Raw genomic sequence first — 19293 nt, 5'->3', positions numbered from 1 at the left:
AGATCAAGAAGAGGGTTGGTGCGATGATGCAGCCCTGCTTGACGTGGATTGGGTCTGTGATGGATCCGTTTGAGAGTGTCATACTTCCAGAGGATTCTTGCACTATCCGGCCTGAATCCAAGGTGATTATATATAATTGCTGTTAATTAGATGTAAACTACACTGCAATTTTTCTATTTGCTCCTCAAAGCAAACTACCGAAAGACTAAATTATTTACTTAAGCTTAACAGAACCACTGAATTGCTAAATAGAGTGAACTTAAATATTAGGTTCTTCACGTAGAATCCTCGGGGTCTGTGGTCCCACTCCTTCTTTTGAGCTGGAGCTGAGAAACCGCCTTTCTCCTTTTATCACCAAATCCCCAGCTTCCGCTCGGTTTGCAATCCACTCTGATTGTGCTTTACCCAGCTCTGTCTCCAAGCTCTGTGCTCAAGTACTTAATAAAATATAAGTGGTCATGTTTACATAGTCTTTTTAAATTTAAAATTGAGATTGTTATTTGGCATTACTCTCTTTGTTTTCATCAGCTTACCTTTTCTAAAGGAGAAGTCATCTGATGAATCTAACTTCGTCCAAGTTGTGTCCGAGTCTATTTCGCAAATGGGTATGTTAATATTATTTTGTATGAAATATTTTTTAAAAAGCAAACATTTTGAAGATCTTACTGCAGAAAAATCTACACATGAGTACTAATGTAAAAAAAAATCTAATTTTATATGTTGTAGTATATGTTACCTAATTCAATAAATAACTAGGAATGTCAACAACAATAAAATCCATTCTAAGTCCTTCTTTATCACATAACATTCCAGTCCCAGGAGCATAGGCAAATGACGTGCTGTCAGTCATTTGACATTGCCATTCTATAACTCACAAAAAAATACATATGAGTGAAATTTGTTAATTGATTGGTTTGATTCTCCCCCATTCCTTCATTTAGGGAATTTCCTTGTCTCCCTTTACAACTATCATCAGAAATTTGGTGGCGGACAAATTAAACTTTTTCTCCTTTGTTCTAATGTGGAATTCATAGGACAGATTTTCTTCTTTACTAGCTGGGCATTAAGCATTGCCTAGGCAGAGTACAGAAAGGAAACTCTGGCAGGGAGGATCGCATGCCCCTTACAAAACGGACTGGATCTTTAATCCATTCATTTCTATGGAAGAAAAATCAGATGGGTTCTATTACAAAGTATTTACAGCACAGAAATAGGCCATTCATCCCAACAGGTCCATGCTGGTGTTTATGCTCCACACGACCCCTCTTCATCTCATCACATCAACATATCCTTCTGTTCCTTTCCCCCTTATGTGTTTATCTAACTTCCCTTTGAATGCATCAAAGCTATTCTCTATTACTCCCTGTGGTAGCGAGTTCCACATCTGCTATAGGCGTGTGATCTTCTGCACCAGAATTTTATTCTTATGTTCTGCCTGGGTGATGCTTAACAACAAATAGTAAAGAAACAAAATTAAACCAGTATATATAGGAAGTGATGTTTTGAAAATGGAGGTAGAGAAAGTTTTGAAATACTTTGTATAGAATGTGCAAGCACTTTGGTGGACAGAGCTGACATTTGGTGCCATTGCCTATACTGCTAATATTGCCTATCTTTGCTGTGGTAGATAACTGAGTTTAGTAACAGAAACAGTTTCGGGCAGGCAAAGGCCTTTGTTCCATCTAGCACACCGTTCCATCTTGCTTCCAATTTCCAATTTTCCCTTGCCTTCATATGGTCCATCTCTGACTCTTCCTCACCCTTCCCCAACTTCTCTGTCTCCATTTCTGAGGATAGGCTATCAACCAATATCCACTATAAGCTCACTGACTCCCACAGCTACCTTGAGTATACTTCCTTCCACCTTGCTTCCTGTAAGGACTCTGTTCCATTCTCCCAGTTTCTCCGTATCTGTCGCATCTGTTCTGACGATGCCACCTTCCATACCAGTGCTTACGATATGTCTTCCTTTTTCCTCAAGCGAGGATACCCTTCCACCGTGGTTGACAGGGCCCTCGACCGTGTCTGTTCCATTTCCTGCATTTCTGCTCTCACTCTTTCTTCTTTCTCCCAGAACCACAATAGCGTTCCCCTTGTGGTTTCCACCGATCCAGCCTCCACATTCTACAGATTATATTATGACTGTCACAACTTCAGGTCATCCCAATGAAGTGCTTTTTGGAGTGTAGTCATCGTTGTGGTGTGGGAAACGCGGCAGCCGGTTTGCGCACAGCAAGCTCCCACAAACATTATCATCATAGATCCCTCGAACGAGGATGACTTACTTCCACAAGAGTTCACAGGTGTTTCATAGAAGGACCCGATGATCCAGTCCTGAACTCCAGTTGAGGGGGTGGAAGATGCCTGTGCGTGGATTTTTTAAACATTTGGTGGCCGTTGCACATCAGCCGCCACACGGGCCTGACCGAGCTAGGTCTTGGTTCAGTGGCAAGGGTTAACCAGGATGACTGGAGACCAGCTCTGCTGCACGGACCTAGTGCACACACATATCGCAGTGTGGGCTGGTCCATGCTGCCCCTGGGCCCTCGGCTCTTCTGGGCCCCGTACCCTCCTTCGCTGCTCTGCCCACGATGTTCCAGGGCCTGGCACTCTAGTTCTTACACAGGTCGGAGCGGCCCACAATGTTCCAGGGCTCACAACCAAATCTGTTTTTTAAGTGATGTTGTTTGAAGGTAAATATTGGCCAGGACACCGGGGAGAATTCCCCCGCTCTTCAAAATAGTGCCGTGGGATCTTTTAAGTCCACTTGAGAGAGCAGACGGGGCCTCGGTTTAGCATCACATCCAAAAGACTCCCTCAGCACGCCATTGGATTTTACGCTCAAGTCCCTGGAGTGGGACTTGAAGCCATAACCTTCTAACTCAGAGACGAGAGTGCTGCCCACTGAGCCACAGCTGACACTGCTGGTGTGGGCTAGGCTTGCACATGAAGAATGAGCGGAGATGCTTGTCGACACAGCGGGTCAACCTCCAACAGGACAAGTCTACCTTCAGTATTCCACACTGGGCAGTCTGCCTCGCACCAGTTGACGAATTGATACATTGTCAGTTACAGTTTGTTAAGGTCATGTCTCCAAATGACATACTGAAACCGACAAGGGAGAATGACAGGACGTCCCTGGAGTTATCGGCCAGACACGTGGCTTTGCGATGTCATCTCCTGCCCGTGTGATTCAGGAGCTGGGGTCTTTGCTGGGCTTTCTGGGATCTCATCATCATCATCATGGGCAGTCCCTCGGAATCGAGGAAGACTTGCTTCCACTCTTAGCATGAGTCCTTAGGTGGCTGAACAGTCCAATACAAGAGCCACAGTCTCTGTCACAGGTGGGACAGACAGTGGTTGAAGGAAAGAGTGGGTGGGACTGGTTTGTCGCACGCTCCTTTCGCTGCCAGTGCTTGATTTCTGCATGCTCTCGGCGACGAGTCTCTGTAAGAAGTGGAGCACTTCCGCTCGATCGCGGCACTCTTTGACTTTGATTTCTCTCCGGCACGATGCTCCCAGAGGGTTTGTGGAGTTCCGCTTCGCAGCCCGGCACATCTCTTGCAAAATCCCTCCTCTATTCTGCCCCTTCGCTCCTCCAATCCATCCACTATCTCGCCTTCACGTTCCACAGGGAATCCCCCCTCTGGGGCCGAACAGCTCACCCTCTGATTTTCCTGCATTCGAACATCCAGTAGTCCCGGGAACAGGAATATCTGCTCCACGGTTAGGGCTGCCAATCCTCCAGGATTGCCCTGGTCTCCAGGAATCGAAGATTAATGTCTGGGACACCGCTGTGAGCAACTCCCGGGAGGAAAATCAATAGGGCACAAACAAACGGTGTGTTTTTTTTTGAACACTTACATTTAAGGGGAAGCTAGATAAGAACATGGGGAGGGGGGGGGGGTTAGGAATGGAAGGATGTGCTGATAGGGTGAGACGAAACAGGGTGGGAGGAGGCTCGTGTGGAGCATAAACACCATCAAGGATCTGTTGGGCCGAATGGCCTGTTTGTGTGCTGTACATTCTATGGATGTACAGCACAGGATAAGGGGTAGGCCATTTAGGACTGAGATGAGGAGAAACTTCTTCACTCAGAGAGTTGTTAACCTGTAGAATTCCCTACCGTAGAGCGTTGTTGATGCCAGTTCATTGGATATATTCAAGAGGGAGTTAGATATGGCCCTTACGGCTAAAGGGATCAAGGGGTATGGAGAGAAAGCAGGAAAGGGGTACTGAGGGAATGATCAGCCATAATCTTATTGAATGGTGGCGCAGGCTCGAAGGGCTGAATGGCCTACTCCTGCATCTATTTTCTATGTTTCTATGGGCCCAAGTTTCCACACGCGCCTAGAACGGCGCAGTCCCGACCTGGACGCCCGTTTTTCGCGCCACAAAGTGCGCCTAAAAAAATCCTCGGTATTCTCCACCTCGCTGCAGGTCCTCTGGTCCTTGGCGCAGCCAGCACAAGCTGTAGGGGGCGGAGCCAGGTCCCTGCGCTGAAAACAGTGCCAGGACCTCTGCACATGCGCGCTACAGTGGGCATGCAAGTGCAGTAGCTCCAGGCGCCCGAAACTGTGTGGGAGGGGCCCGAAGCACGCAGCCCCTAGCCCTGGCCGAATGTGGCCTCACTGGGGCTACGTGAATAAGGCTCCTCCCACGCCCAGCTCCTGCTTCCTCCCGACCTGACTCGATTCCCGATTCCCGCCCCCCCCCCCCCCCCCCCCCGGACCAGACCCGACACCCGCTCCCTCCCCCGACCCGGTTCCCGCTCCCACTCCCCCCCCCCCCCCCCCCCCGACCCGACTCCCGCTCCCGCTCCGCCCCCCCCCCCCCCCCGACTGGACCCGACCCGACCCACGCTCCTGCTCTTCCCCCCCCCCGCCAACTGGACCCGACTCGACTCCCGCCCGCCCCCCGCCCTCGGACTGGATCCGACCTGACCTCCCCCTCCCTCCCTCCCCCTCTCTCTCTCCCTCCCTCCCCCCGAACCGAACCTCCCCGACCCGACCTAACGCCATCTACCTGTAAATCTGGTGCTGGGGACGGGCCCTGACCGAAGTCTCGGGCCGGCCCGTTCAGCCTTCGGTCCCGAAAGGCCTGCCTGAAGCACTTTCACACAGATAGGAAGATGGTTTATTTAATCTTTTCTTTGCTTATAAATGCTTATTCAGGTTGTTTGTATTTGTATAATATTTGTATAAGTATAAATAAGGATTTATTATAGAATTTAATGACTTCCCTTCCCCCCCTCTCCCCCCCCCACCTCGTTCTGGACGCCTAATTTGTAACCTGCGCCTGATTTTTTAATGTGTAGAACAGGTTTTTTCAGTTCTACAAAAATCTTCACTTGCTCCATTCTAAGTTAGTTTGGAGTACGTTTTCACTGTGGAAACTTTGAAATCAGGCATCAGTGGCCGGACATGCCCCCTTTTGAAGAAAAAATTCTGTTCCAAAGTGGAACTGTTCTACCTGACTAGAACTGCAGAAAAACAAATGTGGAGAATTGCGATTTCTAAGATAGTCCGTTCTCCACCAGTTGCTCCTAAAAATCAGGCGCAAATCATGTGGAAACTTGGGCCATATGTTTCTATATTTCTATCCTCCACCATTTCCACCACCTCCAGCATGATACCACCACAAAACAAATTTTTTTCTCCTCTCCACTTTCAGCATTTTGAAGGGACGGTTCCCTTCGCAACACCCTGATCCCCTCCGCAATCACCCCCAACAGCCACTCCCCTTCCCACAGCATCTTCCTGTGTAAGCGCAGGAGATGCAACACCTGCCCTTTTACCTCCTCTCTTCCCAACATCCAGGGCCCCAAACACTCCTTCCAGGCAAAACAGCAATTTACTTGTACTTCTTTCAATTTAGTATACTGTATTCGCTGCTCACGATGCGGTCTCTACGGGGAGACCAAATACAGATTGGCTGCCGCTTTGCAGAACACCTCTGTAAGCATGACCCCGAGCTACCAGTCACCTGTCATTATCATTTTCCGCTCCAGTCCCACTCTGACCTCTCCGTACTTGGCCTCCTGCACTGTTCAATGTAAACTCGAGGAACAGCACCTCATCTTTCGAGTAAGCACTTTTACAGCCTTCTGGACTCAACATTGAGTTCAGCAATTTCAGATAATAACCTCTGGCCTCTTTTTTGGGACAGCAACTGTTGCTAATGATTCTGTTATTCCCATTTGCACCTCTTTTTCTTTTCTTTTATTTACTTGTCCCTTTTGCCTTACACCATCATCCCTTTTGTCATTTTATCTCTCCTGCTTTCCAACCTATCACAGACCTTGCCTTTTATTACTTCCTTTCCTCCTTTCCCTGCCTTTGTACTTGTTTAAAACAAGTTACATCTCTAACTTTTTCCAGTTCTGACGAAAGGTCATAGACCTGAAACATTAACTCTGTTCTCTCTCCACAGATGCTGCCTAACCTGCTGAGTATATCCAGCATTTTCTGTTTTTATTTCAGATTTCCAGCATCCACAGTATTTTGCTTCTGTACCCACCTTCTGTACCCACCTGGGAATTAAACATACAGGGGTATCTGACAATTCGGAAAGATAAACAAGAAGGGAAAGGAGGTGGGGTAGCTCTGTTAATAAAGGATGATATCAGGGCAGTTGTGAGAGATGATATTGGCTCTAATGAACAAAATGTTGAATCATTGTGGGTGGAGATTAGAGATAGTAAGGGGAAAAAGTCACTGGTGGGCGTAGTTTATAGGCCCCCAAATAATAACTTCACAGTGGGGCGGACAACAGTCAAGGGAATAATGGAGACATGTGAAAAAGGAACGGCAGTAATCATGGGGGATTTTAACCTACATATCGATTGGTCAAATCAAATCGCACGGGGTAGCCTTGAGGAATTCATAGAATGCATACGGGATTGTTTCTTAGAACAGTATGTTACAGAACCTACAAGGGAGCAAGCTATCTTAGATCTGGCCCTGTGTAATGAGACAGGAATAATAAACGATCTCCTAGTAAAAGATCCTCTCGGAATGAGTGATCACAGTATGGTTGAATTTATAATACAGATTGAGGGTGAGAAAGTAGTGTCTCAAACGAGCGTACTATGCTTAAACAAAGGGGACTACAGTGGGATGAGGGCAGAGTTGGCTAAAGTAGACTGGGAACACAGACTAAACGGTGGCACAATTGAGGAACAGTGGAGGACTTTTAAGGAGCTCTTTCATAGTGCTCAACAAAAATATATTCCAGTGAAAAAGAAGGGCGGTAAGAGAAGGGATAACCAGCCGTGGATAACCAAGGAAATAAAGGAGAGTATCAAATTAAAAACCAATGTGTAAGGTGACCAAGGTTAGTGGGAAACTAGAAGATTCGGAAAATTTTAAACGACAGCAAAGAATGACTAAGAAAGCAATAAAGAAAGGAAAGATAGATTACGAAAGTAAACTTGCGCAAAACATAAAAACAGATAGTAAAAGCTTTTACCGATATATAAAACGGAAAAGAGTGACTAAAGTAAATGTTGGTCCCTTAGAAGATGAGAAGGGGGATTTAATAATGGGAAATGTGGAAATAGCTGAGACCTTAAACAATTATTTTGCTTCGGTCTTCACAGTGGAAGACACAAAAACCATGCCAAAAATTGCTGGTCATGGGAATGTGGGAAGGGAGGACCTTGAGACAATCACCATCACTTGGGGGGTAGTGTTGGACAGGCTAATGGATCTCAAGGTAGACAAGTCCCCTGGTCCTGATGAAATGCATTCCAGGGTATTAAAAGAGATGGCGGAAGTTATAGCAGATGCATTCGTTGTAATCTACCAAAATTCTCTGGACTCTGGGGAGGTACCATCGGATTGGAAAGCAGCTAATGTAACGCCTCTGTTTAAAAAAAAAAAGGGGGCAGACAAAAGGCAGGTAACTATAGGCCGGTTAGTTTAACATCTGTAGTGGGGAAAATGCTTGAAGCTATCATTAAGGAAGAAATAGCGGGACATCTAGATAGGAATAGTGCAATCAAGCAGACGCAACATGGATTCATGAAGGGGAAATCATGTTTAACTAATTTACTGGAATTCTTTGAGGATATAACAAGCATGGTGGATAGGTGTACCGATGGATGTGGTGTATTTAGATTTCCAAAAGGCATTCGATAAAGTGCCACACAAAAGGTTACTGCAGAAGATAAAGGTACGCGGAGTCAGAGGTAATGTATTAGCATGGATCGAGAATTGGCTGGCTAACAGAAAGCAGAGAGTCGGGATAAATGGGTCTTTTTCGGGTTGGAAATCGGTGATTAGTGGTGTGCCACAGGGATCAGTGCTGGGACCACAACTGTTTACAATGTACATAGATGACCTGGAAGAGGGGACAGAGTGTAGTGTAACAAAAGTTGCAGATGACACAAAGATTAGTGGGAAAGCGGGTTGTGTAGAGGACACAGAGAGGCTGCAAAGAGATTTAGATAGGTTAAGCGAATGGGCTAAGGTTTGGCACATGGAATACAATGTCGGAAAATGTGAGGTCATCCACCTTGGGAAAAAAAACAGTAAAAGGAAATATTATTTGAATGGGGAGAAATTACAACATGCTGCGGTGCAGAAGGACCTGGGGGTCCTTGTGCATGAAACTCTTTTGAGTTTATCTGTGGAAACATAAAACATTAAACGGTGCCACCCGACCTGGGTGACACTCCAGACATTTACAAGGCCCTTTTTTTTTTTCCCCCTTTTTTGTGTTTTTTTTTTTGTGTTTTTTCTTTTTTTTTTGGTTTTTTTTTTGGGCACTAAAATCACAATTTTTCCCCAGTGCCCCCTATAAAAGGGAAGGGGACACTAAAAGCACCGGCAATTAAAACAAATTAACTTTAAAACGTAAAATCAAATTAAAATTTGGTTGCCGGGCGTGATGATGCACTCCAGTCCCTCCGGTGCCCACCTCTCGCGGAAGGCCGCGAGCGTACCGGTGGACACCGCGTGCTCCATCTCCAAGGACACCCTGGACCGGATGTAAGAGCGGAAGAGAGGCAGGCAGTCAGGTTGAACGACCCCCTCGACCGCCCGCTGCCTGGACCGGCTGATGGCACCCTTGGCCGTGCCCAGGAGCAGTCCTACGAGGAGGCCTTCGGACCTACCCGCTCCCCTCCGCACAGGGTGCCCAAAGATCAGGAGAGTGGGACTGAAGTGCAGCCAGAATTTCAGGAGCAGCCCCTTCAAATAGTGGAACAGGGGCTGCAACCTCGTGCATTCAATAAAAACATGGAACACGGACTCCTCCAGACCGCAGAAATTGCAGGCGGCCTGGGAGTCCGTGAACCGGCTTAAAAATTTATTGCACGGCACTGCTCCGTGCACCACCCTCCAGGCCAAGTCCCCGATGAATAGTGGGAGGACCCCTGCGTAGAGTGCCCTCCATCGGGGACCCCCGCCTCCTCCGGACGGCAAGATGGTACGCCATGGCGTGTCCGGACGGCCGGCGAGGATGGCAAAGTTGAGGGTGTGCAGGAGCAGCCCGTACAGGAAACCCCTCCGCGCGGAACTGAAAGGCACGGAGGGGATTTCCCCGAGGCGGCTCAAGTTGTGAGGCGCCGGCCCCCGAGGGAGGTTCCGGGGTTTGGCGCCGATGAGGAATTCCGTCCGGACGGGGGTCAGTTCGGACGGGATCTCCCCACGTGCTTGAGCCTCCTCGATACACCTAACGGAGTCAGGGCCCAGAGCTGTTTTTAGCGACTCGATGGCTTCGGCCGCGCGGCGGACGTTGGCAGAATTTAGGCGCCGCGCCAGCGTGACTGGCGCCATCCAGCCCGCTCCTCCGCCATCGAGCAGGTCCCTGACCCTGGTCACCTCACCAGCCACAGCCCTCTCTTCCGACCGCCACATAAAACCTCGGCCGTGGAGGTACGGATTCCCGAGCAGCGGCTCCTGCAGGACGGCCGCCACTCCAGCCGGTGGAGAGCTGCGCTTGGTGGAGACTTTGTTCCAGACCCTGATGAGTTCCCTGTAAAAGACAGGCAGCTCCCGGAGGGCGGTCCTGGCACCCCCCAAGTTCACAAACAGGAGCTGCGTGTCATAATTGAGGTCGAGCTGCTGGCGGAAGAAATACCTCGCCAGAGCACACCACCTAGGAGGGGGCTCGACGTAAAGGTATCTCTGCAGGGTCTGAAGACGGAAAGTCGCGAGCTGGGCGCTGACGCACACCAACGACTGACCGCCCTCCTCAAGCGGGAGACTCAAGACCGCGACAGAGACCCAGTGCTTCCTGTTGTTCCAGAAGAAGTCCACCAGCTTCTTCTGTATCTTGGCGACAAACGCAGGGGGAGGGGTCAAAGTGACCAGCCGGTACCACAGCATTGCGGCCACCAGCTGGTTTATGACTAGCGCTCGACCCCTGTAGGACAGCACTCGGAGCAGTCCTGTCCAGCGCCCTAGGCGAGCGGCGACCTTGGCCTCCAGCTCCTGCCAGTTCGCCGGCCAGGCTTCCTCGTCGGGGCTAAGGTAGACTCCCAGATAGAGGAGATGGGTCGTGCTCCAGGCAAAAGGCCTGAGCTCCTCCGGCAGGGAGTCCACCCGCCACTGACCCACCAGGAGTCCGGAACATTTCTCCCAGTTGATCCTGGCGGAGGACGCGGCCGAGTAAATCTCCTGGCACTCACGCATCCTCCGCAGGTCAGCGGGATCCTCTACCGCGAGGAGCACGTCATCGGCGTAAGCCGAGAGGACGACCTCCACGCCCGGCCCTTGCAGAGCCAGTCCCGTCAACCTCGTCCGCAAGAGGCGCAGGAAAGGCTCCACGCAAACGGCGTATAACTGGCCGGACATGGGGCATCCCTGGCGCACCCCTCTCCTAAAGCGAAGGGGCGCCGTCAAGGACCCGTTAACCTTAATCAGACACTCCGCGGCGGCGTACAAAAGTCGGATCCGGGCGACGAAATGCGTCCCGAACCCGAAAGCGCGCAGAGTTCCGAGCAGATAGTCGTGATCCACCCTGTCGAACGCCTTCTCTTGGTCGAGGGATAGGAAGGCGACCGACAGACCAGCCTCCTGGGAACAATGGATGAGGTCCCGGACCAGATGGATGTTATCGTGGATTGTCCGGCCCGGGACCGTGTATGACTGGTCGGGGTGGATCATGTGGTCCAGCACGGCACCAAGGCGAGCAGACATCGCCCTGGCGAAGATTTTGTAGTCCGTGCTGAGGAGGGAGACCGGGCGCCAGTTCTTAAGGAGGCGGAGATCGCCCTTCTTAGGCAGCAGGACGATGACTGCCCTGCGCCAAGAGAGGGGCATCTCCCCGGTCGCCAGACTTTCCCCCAGGACCCGCGCGTAGTCGCTCCCCAGGACGTCCCAGAACGCCCTGTGGAACTCCACGGTCAGCCCGTCCAGCCCCGGGGATTTTCCCCTCGAGAGCCGGGCGAGGGCACCGGTCAGCTCCGCCAGGCTTAGCGGAGCTTCCAGATTTTCGGCGCCCTCCGGGCTGACCTTCGGCAGGTCCTCCCACAAAACTCTACGCGCTTCCTCGCTGGACGGATCCGGAGAGAACAGAGCCCCGTAATATTCACGGACCCTGTTGTTGACGCCCTCCGGATCCGAGACGAGAGAGCCGTCGTCGGCCAGCAGCGTCAAGAGCTGCTTACGGACACTCTGCCTTTTTTCCAGCGAGTAGAAGAAGGGGGAGCCGCGGTCCAGATCCCGCAGGAACCGGATCCGCGACCTCACGAACGCGCCTCGGGACCCGACGAGCTGCAGGTCCTTCAGCGCGGCCTTCTTCGCTTCGTACACCGTCCGCAGGGCCGGGTCCTGGACGACTTGACCGAGACGGGCTTCCAGGTCGAGCACCTCTTTTTCTAGGCGCCCGACTCTGGCCGCCCGCCTCTTGGTCGACCCCCTCGCGTACTCTTGACAGAAGACGCGGACGTGAGCCTTGCCCACGTCCCACCATAGCCTCAAGGAGGGGAAGCCCCCCTGCTTCCTTCTCCAGTCGGACCAGAATCGACGGAACGAGTCCTGGAACCGCACGTCCTCCAGCAGCCGGTTGTTAAAGTGCCAGTACGCGGACCCCGTCCTCGCGCGGAGCGAAGCGAGCTCCGCCCACACCAGGTGGTGGTCCGAACACGGCACCGGCCGCATGGAGGCCGCCGGGACGCAGGAAACGTACGCCCGAGACACGTAAAGGCGGTCGACTCTAGACCATCCAACTCCAGGCCTCACCCAAGTAAAGGCGCTGGAGTCGGGGTGGAGATTTCGCCAGACGTCCACCAAGTCGAAGGACCCGACCAGGTCCCTCAACTTCTCCATCGCCGTCATGCACTGCGGGGCACCGGAGCGGTCCCTCGCCTCGAGGGTGCAGTTAAAATCCCCCCCGAGGACAATGCAGTCGCCGACGTCGACGGAGCCAAGAAGAGCGGACACCTCTTCAAAGAAGCGCGTTTGCTGCGGGCCGGGATGAGGGGCGTACACGTTCACGAGATGGAGCGGCACGTCCCCCAGGCGAACCGTTACGTGCAGCAAGCGGCCTGGCACGGGCTCCTCGACCCCCAAGATCTCCGGCTGAAAATGCGGGCCCAGCAAGATGGCCACCCCACTAGAAATGGCGGTGAGGTGGCTCATGCGGACCTCTCCTTGCCATTCCAGGAGCCACGTGGCTTCGTCTCCCGGAACGGTGTGGGTTTCTTGCAGGAAGCACACCGCATATTTCCCCTCCCGCAGGAGCGAAAAATTGTCAAATCTACGGCGTGCCCCTCTGCCGCCGTTGATGTTGAGGCTGGCTATGGTTATCTTCATGGCAAAAGCATAGTGCAACCTCTACCTTAACCTATTGTGGGGGGGGGGGCGGAGTCTTTTGTTGAACTCCGCTCCCTCCGCAGCCCAGCGAGGAGTCCCTCGAGCTCGCGCAGCTCAAGGTGCTGCTCCTTTGTCAAGGGCCCGCCCGCGGCCAAGGTTTTAACGGCGGCGCGGACGGACCCCTTGATCAGCTCCGGCTCGGACCATTTTTCCAGGGCCAGTCGGGCTTGGTCGCGGCGACCCCGGCTCTGGGCCAAAAAGTCCCGGAGTTCCTTTGCAGGAACGAGGAGGGCCTCAGCGGCGGCCGCGAGCAGATCCACCGCCTCACTGGCGGTGGTCTCTAGGTCTTCACCCGCGTCCCCCACCGAGTCCCCGTCCTCCTCCGGGAGGTGGCCGCCAGCAGCCGGCCCATCGACCGCACAAGGTACGGCAAATGAACCGGCCGCTCCAACCGGCCCTGGCACTGCCCCGATCCCACCCCCAGGATCGTCGGCAGAGGAGTCCCCACTGGGCTCTTTTAAAAAAGGTGCTGGGTCGGGAAATGACAGCGGAAGGGGTTCCCCCTCCGCCCCAGGAACCGGAGAACAAGGAGAGACCCGGCCATAGGAAATCCCCAGGCCCTCCAAGTGCTCCAGCTCCAAAGTAAGGGGCGAGGGTGGGTGTTCCTCCCCCTCCCCGCTGCCACCCCCCGGCCCAGCATCTACAGTGTCATAATTATTTGTTTCATTCTCTGCCGGGTCGAGCAACTCCCGGGGGAAGTTGGGTAATAGCTGGGCGGGCTCAGGTTCGGCCTTTTCGGCCTCGCCCGCCTCAGTCCCCGGGACGCCCGGCCCGGCGGCTACGCATTCCTCCGCGGTCCCCACGCCCCCCACGACAGGCAGATCTTCCACTCCATCCCCGGGAGGCAGAGGCTGGGCAGCCTCAACTGTCTCACCCTCCCCGGGGAAAGACTCCTCGCGCCTGCAGCGCAATTTGGGGGCGCTGGTGGGGGACGCGGGACACGCGGCGGGCACCGACTCCTCCGCGGAGGGATGTTGTTCCCCCTCCGCGTCATTGGGGCGGTGCCTCTTTTTGTTCCTGGGGGCGCGCGGAGTCAGGGAGACCTCCATGTCTGCCGAGGCCTCCCGCTCCGCCCCCCCCTTTTCCTTTTCTTGCCCGCGCCCGGGCCCCTCTGTGGTGTTGTTCAAGGGCTCGGGCACGGGCTCGGGGCACCCCGCGCTCGCCGGTGACGGGGTTGGGCTGAGCGCGGTGGTCAAATTATCCGGCGCACTGAGGGGACCCGCCTCTTGATGTTTTGTCTTCTTCCGCGCCTTCTTTCCGGTCGGACGCTCTCCCTCCCCCCCGCCGGAGGCCCTGAAAACAAAGGCCTCCGACGATGCCCGCGCACCCATGGCTCCCGGCACGCGGACGCAACTAGGGGGAGGGGTGGCGGCGGCGCCAGCCTTGGCCGCCTTCGGTGGTTTGGCGGCCTTGGAGGCGGGGCAGTTCTTGCGAACGTGCCCCACCTCCCTGCAGGCATGGCACCGCACGCCGTCCGACGTCCAGAAGACGCGGTAGGCAGTCCCCTCGTGCACCACATTAAAATGACCTTCCGTCGTCTCCTCCCGCGCCAGCCGGACAAAGAGCTGGCGGCGGAAGGAGAACACGTGGCGCAGGCTGTTCTCCCTGAGGCCGAGCGGTATGGGGTTGATCCCTGACCTTACCTCCCCCAGTTGTTGTAGGTGAGGGAGGAGGAGCTCAGCGGAAACAAAGGGCGGGACGTTTGAAACGATGACCCTCTGCGCGGTGGCCTCGAGAGGGTCCACCGGCAGGAACGTCCCGCCCACCGTGAGCCCCTTTTCAAGGGCCAGGGACACCGCCCGCTCCGACCCCAGGAAGAACACGGCCTTCCCAGACATCTTGGAGGCTGCGACAATGGCCGAGGGGCCGACTACCCCAGCCATCGCCCGCACGCACTCCTCAATGCTCATTGTGGGGTGAGTGTAGCTCTTGACCCCGTGTTTCCTGGTTATAAGTCTGAATGGTGGCAGGGCAGCGGGTGGCGCAGGAGGTGCCGTGGATGTGGACACCGCCTGCGCATACGTCCTTGCTGGCCCTGCCACCGGCGTGGATGGGGTCGCCATCACGGGGTCCCTTTAAGGGCTACACCCACCCCAAAGTCACAGGCCTTAATGGTCTTTAATGGCCTCGTGTATTTAACTGAGCAGAGGAGCCCTTAACGAGGCACCTCTCCCCTCGTTGACAATTGGGGAGAGGCCTTGCTCCCTCTGCTCAGTTGTCTTAATTGTTTTTTTTTTTTTGCAAATTTGGAAGGAAGAGGCCTCAGAGAGAGAGGGGAGAAACAGAGTAGCAGAGAAAGAGAGAGGGGGGTGGGAAGGGGGGGGGGGACTGCAAGGGCAGGTCTCCCCTCGCAGCTGTGGGTGGGTGCACTCCCCAGATGGCAAAAACACAAAAGTCCTTGGGGTGGTCTTCAGGTGGGGGGAGAAGATGTCTTCACCTGGGGTAGCTGGAGCCACCAGGCACTCCTAACGATCTTTAATTGGGTGATTGATGACACTCTTCAGCCTGGTAGCTCCAGCTATCCCAGGCTAGGCTAATGTGGGGGGTGGGGGGGGTTCCAATTGTGGGGGGGCCCAGTTGTAAGCACGGCCCCCACGCACACTACCACACACACACACACACACCCCCCGCGATGTTCCGGCCCTCAGTGGTCTTCTTTCCTCCCCCCACCGAAACAACAAAGTCTTTTGGGGAAATGCACCAACACCCACCTGTAGAATTGTAGAGTCTCCCTCCTTCCACACTGGATGTTGTTTGTCTTTCCCCCTCTCTCCAACTCCTTGCAGAATGGTAAAAGATGTTTAATGTTTTCTGCTTCCTCCTCCTCTCCCTCTGGATAGAAGTTGATGGTGAAACCCCTTCCTTCCTTCTGTTCCTGGGCTGGTCTCAGGGCTCTCCAGGCAGGAGCTCAAGTTGCTTGCAGCTTCCCTCACTGCTCACAGCTCCAACTGAGCAGGACACGCCTCCACAGCTTCACGATTGGTCCCTTGTGCATGAAACTCTTTTGAGTTCACCTGTGAAGACATAAAAACAATAAACGGTGCCACCCGACCTGGGTGACACTCCAGACATTTTCAAGGCCCTTTTTTTCCCCCCTTTTTTTGGTTTTTTTTTTTTTGTGTTTTTTTTTTTTTTTTTTTTTTTTTTTTTTTTTTTTTTGTTTTTTTTTTGGGCACTAAAATAACAATTTTCCCCAGTGCCCCCTATAAAAGGGAAGGGGGACACTAAAAGCACCGGCAATTAAAACAAATTAAACTTTAAAACGTAAAATCAAATTAAAATTTGGTTGCCGGGCGTGATGATGCACTCCAGTCCCTCCGGTGCCCACCTCTCGCGGAAGGCCGCGAGCGTACCGGTGGACACCGCGTGCTCCATCTCCAAGGACACCCTGGACCGGATGTAAGAGCGGAAGAGAGGCAGGCAGTCAGGTTGAACGACCCCCTCGACCGCCCGCTGCCTGGACCGGCTGATGGCACCCTTGGCCGTGCCCAGGAGCAGTCCTACGAGGAGGCCTTCGGACCTACCCGCTCCCCTCCGCACAGGGTGCCCAAAGATCAGGAGGGTGGGACTGAAGTGCAGCCAGAATTTCAGGAGCAGCCCCTTCAAATAATGGAACAGGGGCTGCAACCTCGTGCATTCAATAAAAACATGGAACACGGACTCCTCCAGACCGCAGAAATTGCAGGCGGCCTGGGAGTCCGTGAACCGGCTTAAAAATTTGTTGCACGGCACTGCTCCGTGCACCACCCTCCAGGCCAAGTCCCCGATGAATAGTGGGAGGACCCCTGCGTAGAGGGCCCTCCATCGGGGACCCCCGCCTCCTCCGGACGGCAAGATGGTACGCCATGGCGTGTCCGGACGGCCGGCGAGGATGGCAAAGTTGAGGGTGTGCAGGAGCAGCCCGTACAGGAAACCCCTCCGCGCGGAACTGAAAGGCACGGAGGGGATTTCCCCGAGGCGGCTCAAGTTGTGAGGCGCCGGCCCCCGAGGGAGGTTCCGGGGTTTGGCGCCGATGAGGAATTCCGTCCGGACGGGGGTCAGTTCGGACGGGATCTCCCCACGTGCTTGAGCCTCCTCGATACACCTAACGGAGTCAGGGCCCAGAGCTGTTTTTAGCGACTCGATGGCATCGGCCGCGCGGCGGACGTTGGCAGAATTTAGGCGCCGCGCCAGCGTGACTGGCGCCATCCAGCCCGCTCCTCCGCCATCGAGCAGGTCCCTGACCCTGGTCACCTCACCAGCCACAGCCCTCTCTTCCGACCGCCACATGAAGCCTCGGCCGTGGAGGTACGGATTCCCGAGCAGCGGTTCCTGCAGGACGGCCGCCACTCCAGCCGGCGGAGAGCTGCGCTTGGTGGAGACTTTGTTCCAGACCCTGATGAGTTCCCTGTAAAAGACAGGCAGCTCCCGGAGGGCGGTCCTGGCACCCCCCAAGTTCACAAACAGGAGCTGCGTGTCATAATTGAGGTCGAGCTGCTGGCGGAAGAAATACCTCGCCAGAGCACACCACCTAGGAGGGGGCTCGACGTAAAGGTATCTCTGCAGGGTCTGAAGACGGAAAGTCGCGAGCTGGGCGCTGACGCACACCAACGACTGACCGCCCTCCTCAAGCGGGAGACTCAAGACCGCGACAGAGACCCAGTGCTTCCTGTTGTTCCAGAAGAAGTCCACCAGCTTCTTCTGTATCTTGGCGACAAACGCAGGGGGAGGGGTCAAAGTGACCAGCCGGTACCACAGCATTGCGGCCACCAGCTGGTTTATGACTAGCGCTCGACCCCTGTAGGACAGCACTCGGAGCAGTCCTGTCCAGCGCCCTAGGCGAGCGGCGACCTTGGCCTCCAGCTCCTGCCAGTTCGCCGGCCAGGCTTCCTCGTCGGGGCTAAGGTAGACTCCCAGATAGAGGAGATGGGTCGTGCTCCAGGCAAAAGGCCTGAGCTCCTCCGGCAGGGAGTCCACCCGCCACTGACCCACCAGGAGTCCGGAACATTTCTCCCAGTTGATCCTGGCGGAGGACGCGGCCGAGTAAATCTCCTGGCACTCACGCATCCTCCGCAGGTCAGCGGGATCCTCTACCGCGAGGAGCACGTCATCGGCGTAAGCCGAGAGGACGACCTCCACGCCCGGCCCTTGCAGAGCCAGTCCCGTCAACCTCGTCCGCAAGAGGCGCAGGAAAGGCTCCACGCAAACGGCGTATAACTGGCCGGACATGGGGCATCCCTGGCGCACCCCTCTCCTAAAGCGAAGGGGCGCCGTCAAGGACCCGTTAACCTTAATCAGACACTCCGCGGCGGCGTACAAAAGTCGGATCCGGGCGACGAAATGCGTCCCGAACCCGAAAGCGCGCAGAGTTCCGAGCAGATAGTCGTGATCCACCCTGTCGAACGCCTTCTCTTGGTCGAGGGATAGGAAGGCGACCGACAGACCAGCCTCCTGGGAGCAATGGATGAGGTCCCGGACCAGATGGATGTTGTCGTGGATCGTCCGGCCCGGGACCGTGTATGACTGGTCGGGGTGAATCATGTGGTCCAGCACGGCACCAAGGCGAGCAGACATCGCCCTGGCGAAGATTTTGTAGTCCGTGCTGAGGAGGGAGACCGGGCGCCAGTTCTTGAGGAGGCGGAGATCGCCCTTCTTAGGCAGCAGGACGATGACTGCCCTGCGCCAAGAGAGGGGCATCTCCCCGGTCGCCAGACTTTCCCCCAGGACCCGCGCGTAGTCGCTCCCCAGGACGTCCCAGAACGCCCTGTGGAACTCCACGGTCAGCCCGTCCAGCCCCGGGGATTTTCCCCTCGAGAGCCGGGCGAGGGCACCGGTCAGCTCCGCCAGGCTTAGCGGAGCTTCCAGATTTTCGGCGCCCTCCGGGCCGACCTTCGGCAGGTCCTCCCACAAAACTCTACGCGCTTCCTCGCTGGACGGATCCGGAGAGAACAGAGCCCCGTAATATTCTCGGACCCTGTTGTTGACGCCCTCCGGATCCGAGACGAGAGAGCCGTCGTCGGCCAGCAGCGTCAAGAGCTGCTTACGGACACTCTGCCTTTTTTCCAGCGAGTAGAAGAAGGGGGAGCCGCGGTCCAGATCCCGCAGGAACCGGATCCGCGACCTCACGAACGCGCCTCGGGACCCGACGAGCTGCAGGTCCTTCAGCGCGGCCTTCTTCGCTTCGTACACCGTCCGCAGGGCCGGGTCCTGGACGACTTGACCGAGACGGGCTTCCAGGTCGAGCACCTCTTTTTCTAGGCGCCCGACTCTGGCCGCCCGCCTCTTGGTCGACCCCCTCGCGTACTCTTGACAGAAGACGCGGACGTGAGCCTTGCCCACGTCCCACCATAGCCTCAAGGAGGGGAAGCCCCCCTGCTTCCTTCTCCAGTCGGACCAGAATCGACGGAACGAGTCCCGGAACCGCACGTCCTCCAGCAGCCGGTTGTTAAAGTGCCAGTACGCGGACCCCGTCCTCGCGCGGAGCGAAGCG

General features: G+C 54.8%; 1 protein-coding gene across 2 annotated transcripts in view; it reads left to right on the top strand.

Moving 5' to 3' along the window:
- LOC139264616 (cilia- and flagella-associated protein 69-like) overlaps positions 1–19293 on the top strand; it is a 206062-nt gene that overhangs the window by 26603 nt on the left and 160166 nt on the right. The window contains exon 5 of one of the 2 annotated variants that reach the window (XM_070881352.1): positions 529–605. The exons of the other annotated variant lie outside the window; for it this stretch is intronic. Within the exon in view, the coding sequence (XP_070737453.1) occupies positions 529–605 (77 nt within the window). The remainder of the gene's footprint in view (positions 1–528; positions 606–19293) is intronic. 2 annotated transcript variants of the gene reach the window in all.

This window comes from Pristiophorus japonicus, chromosome 5 (genome assembly GCF_044704955.1).
Source record: "Pristiophorus japonicus isolate sPriJap1 chromosome 5, sPriJap1.hap1, whole genome shotgun sequence".
Classification (NCBI taxonomy): domain Eukaryota; kingdom Metazoa; phylum Chordata; class Chondrichthyes; family Pristiophoridae; genus Pristiophorus; species Pristiophorus japonicus.
Note: the sequence above shows the minus strand (reverse complement) of the source record. Positions and strands in the feature narration are given on the sequence as shown.